The sequence below is a fragment of the Lupinus angustifolius genome, chromosome LG12 (genome assembly GCF_001865875.1).
Source record: "Lupinus angustifolius cultivar Tanjil chromosome LG12, LupAngTanjil_v1.0, whole genome shotgun sequence".
In the NCBI taxonomy this organism is placed as follows: Eukaryota; Viridiplantae; Streptophyta; class Magnoliopsida; order Fabales; family Fabaceae; genus Lupinus; species Lupinus angustifolius.
The window spans coordinates 8,207,426-8,214,972 of NC_032020.1; the positions used below are offsets into that span (position 1 = coordinate 8,207,426).

General features: G+C 36.8%; 1 protein-coding gene across 1 annotated transcript; it reads left to right on the forward strand.

Annotated features, from left to right (window-relative positions):
* LOC109362463 (copper-transporting ATPase RAN1-like) lies at positions 1,240–7,013 on the forward strand. Its single transcript, XM_019608270.1, has 9 exons — positions 1,240–1,621; positions 1,714–2,343; positions 2,893–3,322; positions 3,502–3,827; positions 4,455–4,513; positions 4,614–4,956; positions 5,286–5,483; positions 5,585–5,842; positions 5,970–7,013. Exons 1-9 carry the CDS (start codon positions 1,325–1,327, stop codon positions 6,444–6,446), a joined length of 3,018 nt encoding a protein of 1,005 aa, XP_019463815.1. The 5' UTR covers positions 1,240–1,324; the 3' UTR covers positions 6,447–7,013.

Sequence of the window (7,547 nt, forward strand, 5' to 3'; positions counted from 1 at the left end):
TAAAAGTACATCTCATTACTTACAATTAATGCACAAATAATGGATAATATGTTTATGATACCTACATTTTAATTTCTTACTAAGTCATAGTATCATATTTTATATTTTTTGAAACTTAATTTTACGCTGTGCACATGACATTTTTTTACTAGTATATTTTAATTTTGTGTTACACGTTCTCCCCGCAATGACAATCATGTTCAACCTCAATTAGGTAAGTTACTATTAGCTTACAAATTAGTGTTATTAATATTATATCGATTATTAATTTGGTTAATATATTGGTATAGTGATATAATAGTTTAACTGATGATTTACTAATTAAACCATGTACCAGCGATATTAGATATACATATATAATATATTAACATTAATATTAAAAAATTAATAAAACCAATATTTTTTTATTTTTATTAAAAAATTAATTTTAAATAAAAACCGACGGATATAACCAGTAAGGTTTAATTGAAAACTTGTCAGTATGAACATTTTTGACTGATATAATTATATGATCAGTATAATTATTGTACAATACCAATATTGGAATCGGTTTACCGGTTCAACCGGCCAGTATAAAACGGTTTTAACATCGCTAATCAAAACTTTCTCAAACGTATCTTTAAATACACAAACTCAAAATATCTGATTAAGCTAAAAATTTAATTAAGCTAAAAACGCCATATGCTCAAACTCACCCATTAACATCGTTTCCAAATATATCCCGTTCCAAACACAGCTTTCTTTCTTTGACCAGCCCGAGAAGCTTGACTAGAAGAAGTACAAGCATCAATTCCCAATCCTCCATACACTGATGCATGTCTCTTGTGAAAACTCTATTAAAACTTAAATGATCAAAATATTAAGAGTTCTTGTGAGGTTACTTTCTTATCCAGAAAAGGTACAATTTTTTTTTTACAATCCTCTCTATTTTAGTACGCACGCAAATACGCAACGTTTAACAAAAACAAAAGCAATTGCACATTGTTCGTACTTCGTAGCTACCGAACCAAACACGGTCCTACTAGGCGTGCAGTACAAAATCTACAGTATCGCAGTACAACGGACTTAATCGTAATTCCACTAAACATCAAAGGGTAAAATAGCGAAACCGTAAATCCAATTCCGACCCACCCATACCTTCCACTTTAGTTAAAAAATCGCTGTCTCCACAACCATTTTCCTTCGGAAAAACTTTTCCATTATTTTTCCTCCTTCTTCATCTTTTTCTTTCTCTACATATTCTATTTCCTTTTTTTCTTTTCTCCCTTTATATATTTCCTTTCCATTTTCATTCCCCTCCGCACATTCTTCTCTCTCTATTGAAATGTCTCGTAGCATTCGAAATCTACAACTAACTTCCACCGTCGGCAAAGCCTCCCTCGCCGCCGGCGACAGCTCCGACAACCTGGAGGACGTGCGGTTGTTAGATTCGTACGATGAGGTCGATGTTTCTAGCACCGATGGAACGAAGCGAATTCAAGTCAGAATCACCGGCATGACCTGCGCTGCGTGCTCTAACTCCGTTGAAACGGCACTCAAATCCGTTAACGGCGTCGTTTCTGCCTCCGTTGCACTTCTTCAAAACAAAGCTGACGTCGTTTTCAATTCAAATCATGTCAAGGTTAGTATCTCAGTTTCCATCGATTTTGTCTTCAGATTTCAGATTTCAGCTTCTAATTTTGATTTTGAAACACGTGTTACTTTGAACCCTAGGAAGAAGAAATTAAGAATGCGATTGAAGATGCAGGTTTCGAAGCTGAGATTTTACCGGATTCGAAACCGAACAACACGGTCAAAACGAAGCCGCATGAATCCACCCTGGTTGGTCAGTTCACGATCTCGGGAATGACGTGTGCGGCGTGCGTGAATTCTGTGGAAGGAATTCTTCGGAACCTTACCGGTGTGAAAAAAGCTGTGGTGGCTTTGGCTACTTCATTAGGTGAAGTCGAATATGATCCAAATGTGATTGGTAAAGATGAAATTGTAACCGCCATTGAAGATGCCGGTTTCGAGGCTTCATTTGTGCAGAGTAGTGAACAGGATAAGGTGGTTTTAGGGGTTGATGGTGTTTATAGTTTGGTTGATGCTCAGGTTTTGGAAGGGATGCTCACTAGCAGCATCAAAGGGGTGAGGCAGTTTCGATTTGATCCGATATCGAATGAACTTGATGTTGTGTTTGATCCTGAGCTTATCAACGCTAGATCATTGGTTGACGGAATTGAGATGGGAAGTAATGGCAAGTTTAAGTTACATGTTAGAAACCCCTATGCTAGAATGGCTTCTAAAGATGGTGTAGAGACCTCGAATATGTTTCGGCTCTTTCTTTCCAGTCTGTTTCTCAGTGTGAGTATCTCTTTATATACCTATTTGTGTTTGCTTTATGTGGTTTTGTTGTGTATTTTTGGTATGTTAAATTATATGTCAAATGGCTTGTTAGATGATCAAATGGAACTGACAATATGCTTAAACAGATATTTCCTTCCAAAAGAAGATCCCATAAATTTAAAATAATCATAAATACTCCTAACAGTCTTCCTAATTACCAAGTGAAGAAAAGTATTAAATTGCTTTTTATATTCCAAAGACATTTTTCATTGAATACTTTCCTTATGAAGTAATAGATAGATTATTAGAAGAATGTTTTAAGAGGATTAGCATTACTGAAATAGTTATGCTTTATAGGGGTTGTATTGGTTCATACAAAAATTTCATTAAGGGAAGAGGGATTCTTCCGTGATGTATTCTCTTTGCTTCATAGACATATAAGATAGAACAGAAAGCAAAATGACACTTGACATTGTTGCAGAAAGGAATACTTGTCATATTAAAAATTTGACAGCCTGTATTTTGTTTAGCCTGTTGAGTTGATTTTAGCTTGATGCGTTTTATCAGATTCCTCTATTCTTCATGGGGGTTATTTGTCCTCACATTCCATTGATATACTCCTTATTAATTTGGAGATGTGGGCCTTTCCTCATGGGTGATTGGTTGAAGTGGGCATTGGTGAGTGTCATCCAATTTGTGATTGGGAAGCGCTTCTACATTGCAGCTGGCAGAGCTCTTAGAAATGGTTCAACAAACATGGATGTCCTGGTTGCTTTGGGAACTACAGCCTCCTATGTTTATTCTGTTTGTGCTCTTCTGTATGGTGCTCTCACTGGATTTTGGTCTCCAACATACTTTGAAACAAGTGCTATGCTCATAACATTTGTATTGTTGGGCAAGTATTTGGAAACCCTTGCCAAGGGAAAGACATCTGATGCCATTAAGAAGTTAGTAGAACTTACTCCTGCAACAGCTTTATTGGTTGTCAAAGATAAAGGTGCATGTCACTTTCATTTTATGTGCCTTGTTTTCTTAAAATGATGAAGGTGAAACATCTTTTGCACTGATTATTTATATTCAGAACGAAAACTAGTTAATAAAGCTTATTTCATGTATTTTGTTCTATATTACATTGCAATGTTGAATTAGAACCTGCCAATAATTGTTGTTTTCTAGGTGGTAAGTCTATTGGAGAAAGAGAAATAGATTCCTTGCTCATTCAACCTGGCGATACACTAAAGGTTCTTCCTGGAACAAAGATCCCTGCTGATGGTATTGTCACTTGGGGCTCAAGTTATGTAAATGAGAGCATGGTGACTGGTGAATCGATACCTGTTTCAAAGGAGGCCAACACATCTGTTATTGGAGGTACTATCAATTTGCATGGTGCCCTTCACATTCAAGCTACCAAAGTTGGATCTGATACAGTTTTGAGTCAGATAATTAGTTTGGTGGAGACAGCCCAAATGTCCAAAGCTCCCATCCAAAAGTTTGCCGATTTTGTAAGTATTCTGGTCATGCTGTTGGGTGACTTTTATGTTCTAGTTATTACTTTGATAGTATGTGCTTTTTGCATGTAATAAAATTGCATTCCCTTTGTGCTAAAGAAAGTAAAAAGTTCATGAACCAGTACTGAGGTTAACTGAAATGTTTCATTTTTCTAAATGATAACCACATGCTTTTTTAAGGAGGATGATTATCCAATTCTTGTAATTGTAAAAGATATTGATATTAATATTAAGTAGCAAGGATTCACCATTTAGTTAGTTCTTGCTACCTAGCCAGTTCTGACAAACTAGCAAGGAGTCAGCATTTAGTTAGTTCTTGCTTCCTAGCCTGCTGTTCTGGCAAATCTGATTAAGCTTGTAGAGTTGGGTCAACCATGTGATGGCTCACCTCTGGTCAGTGACACTCCTTTGAAATTATTGGTATAATTGAAATGTTATTAAATCCAGTTAATCCAGGTTTAGGCCTTATTCTTAATTGAAGGGTCTGATTCTTTGCTTGCTCATAATTTTCTGAAAAGAGTCACTGTTTTGTTGACTTTATAACCTTGTGTAGTTGACTAGTTCAAATATAATCAAAGAAATATTAGATATGAACTAAGGTTCCATTATTTTGGCTTGTAGGTAGCAAGCATATTTGTTCCCACAGTTGTGGCATTGTCCTTATTGACATTATTGTGCTGGTAAGATTACGTTGACTAGTTTTGGCTTATTGATAAGGATTTCTAATGTAAGTTGGAATGCTTATTGTTACTTCTCTCTGAACATTTTGCCTAATTGTAGGTATATTGCTGGGGCTCTTGGAAGTTATCCAGAAGAATGGCTACCGGAAAATGGAAATCACTTTGTTTTTGCCCTTATGTTTTCAATATCTGTTGTGGTGATTGCATGTCCCTGTGCACTTGGTTTGGCAACACCAACTGCTGTCATGGTGGCAACAGGGGTTGGGGCTAACAATGGTGTTTTGATTAAAGGAGGAGATGCCTTGGAAAGAGCTCAAATGGTGAAGTATGTTGTGTTTGATAAAACAGGCACTCTGACTCAGGGGAAAGCCACTGTTACTACTGCCAAGGTGTTCACTGGAATGGACCGTGGAGAATTTCTTACATTGGTGGCTTCTGCTGAGGTGACTTCCAATTTCTTGTTGATAGTTACTTTGATTTTCGTTGTATGTCTATGGTATTGTCACACACCTGGCTGGAACCTAGAACCAAGTATAGAGGACTTATAAATGATATTTTCTACATTTCCTTCCTCCTCCTTGACAGACAGCTCAACTTCCCCAACAGTGTTTTTGGCATCCTGAAATATGATTAGGAGCAATGTTAGAGTAAATTTATGATTTCTGGCTGTTTGTTTGATTGTTTCTTTTTTTCACCATTCCGTGACTTGTCGAGTCTAGTTTGAGGATCAACTGTATTTATTTTAATTCCTTCTTCTTCTTTTCCAATTCAGGCTAGCAGTGAACACCCACTGGCAAAAGCAATATTGCAATATGCACGACATTTTCATTTCTTTGATGAATCCTCTCCAAACAGTGGTACCCAGAGTGATGCCAAGGAGTTGAAGTCAGGGTGGCTTTATGATGCCTCAGACTTCTCTGCTCTTCCCGGAAGAGGTGTCCGATGCTTTATAGATGGGAAACTTATTTTGGTAGTGACTTTTGGTTATTGTATTATGACTGTCATTATCTTTAAAAACTAGAATTTATTTCATATGAAAGTTGCTTATTTGGGGCAGTGTATCTTGAACAGGTTGGTAACAGGAAGCTGATGGTGGAAAGTGGCATAAATATTTCTATGGAAGTGGAAAATTTTGTGGTAGAGCTCGAAGAAAGTGCAAAGACAGGGATACTGGTAGCATATGATGATGTATTAACGGGAGCCTTAGGGGTTGCAGACCCACTAAAGAGAGAAGCTGCTGTTGTTATAGAGGGCCTCCAGAAAATGGGAGTCACACCTATTATGGTTACTGGAGATAACTGGAGAACAGCTCGAGCTGTTGCAAAGGAGGTTTGTATATGTTTGTATAATATTTTTTTTCCGGTTGGAATGGTGTTATCAACTCCTATTGTAACTTCGAGTGTGGTTTCAAGGCTATGCTTCTTAGTGTGTGCATTTGTATCCTGCTGCATGACAGGTTGGCATCCAAGATGTTCGGGCAGAGGTTATGCCCGCAGGAAAGGCTGATGTTATCCGTTCACTTCAAAACGATGGGAGTGTAGTTGCAATGGTAGGTGATGGTATCAATGACTCTCCTGCGTTAGCTGCTGCAGATGTTGGTATGGCAATTGGAGCTGGGACAGATATTGCAATAGAAGCTGCTGACTATGTTCTGATGAGAGATAATTTGGAAGATGTGATCACAGCTATTGATCTTTCCAGGAAGACCTTTTCTCGGATTCGATTGAATTATGTATTTGCAATGGCCTACAATGTTGTTTCCATTCCAGTTGCTGCTGGGCTTTTATATCCTTCACTCGGGATCAAGCTGCCACCATGGGTTGCTGGTGCATGCATGGCTCTATCGTCTGTAAGTGTTGTATGCTCTTCTTTACTTCTGAGAAGATATAGAAAACCCAAACTTACTACAATACTTGAAATAGTTGTAGATTAAATAGAAATGAGTGAGAATGATTTTAGTTTTTAGGTTCTTAGGGTTCAAATCAGTTTGACCCTTGTAATTCCAATTTTGGGCATTCCCCCCTTAAGTTCCAGCACTCCTTGGGGCTGCAATTGTAATCTCAGTTACCAATTGATTGTAAATGCACTTGTATTTGTAATTGTTTAGCCTCACACGCACCCTACAAACAAATTCACCCATCTCTCTTTATCTTAACTTCCATGGAGCCATGTGCAGGAGCACATGCATATATCAATGTGTTTCCATTTTCAGAAGAAGACCGGGTTGTTGCGCATTTTCTGTTTCAAGTGGGACCTAGGTTTCAACATTTTAACCCTTGATGATTTTGTTTGAGCAATTCTCAATTCTCAAATATGATGATTAGTTTTTTAGTGAAGTACCAGCATTGTGAGCAAACTAGCTCCATACTGTGAGCAAAATAGTTATTTAGTTGTAATCTCCATACTGTGAGCAAAATAGCTCCATTATCAAGCTAGTAAGCAACTGAACTTATATTATTCATTTTCTTCAATAGTTTAAATATAATGATATCATGCTATATATGAAACACATACTAGGTCTATAGCTTAATTTGAAGCCTAAGTAATGGGGTCGACCTCCTTTATTATTTTTTTCCACATTATAATCAGCATTTTAAAGTTGAGTAATTACATATTTTTTCACATTATAATCAACCTTTTAAAGTTGAATAATTAATAGAAATGAACAATTCATTGTTATAGTTTTCATATTTAAGAGTTGTGGATCCAGGTTAACACAATCTCAATTATTTTTACAACCAATAAGGTATTTGTCTAGTAGTATAAGGTCCTGCTAGATCTTCAGGATGACTAAAAGATTAAGAGTTCGATTTCTGATAGCGATACTTATTGGGAGAGGTAACTGCGAATCCTAAAAGAGATTAGTTCATTACCCAAAAAGGTTGATGATACCAAAAATATTTATGATGTTACAACTACTCATTATTTCATGTTGTTCATGCTCTTTAATAATCAAGTGGGCAATCTTTCGCAGAACCAATGTTGTAAAAGTAAGCAAGGTGGACTTTTTTCGGTCTAAATAGGTTGAATTGCT

Bases quoted from the DNA above. Each gene is read 5' to 3' on its own strand.
- LOC109362463 (XM_019608270.1), top strand. From the start codon at position 1,325: ATGTCTCGTAGCATTCGAAATCTACAACTAACTTCCACCGTCGGCAAA. The intron at 2,344-2,892 runs GTGAGTATCTCT...GCGTTTTATCAG, and splicing joins TTTCCAGTCTGTTTCTCAGT to ATTCCTCTATTCTTCATGGG. The intron at 4,957-5,285 runs GTGACTTCCAAT...TTTCCAATTCAG, and splicing joins CATTGGTGGCTTCTGCTGAG to GCTAGCAGTGAACACCCACT.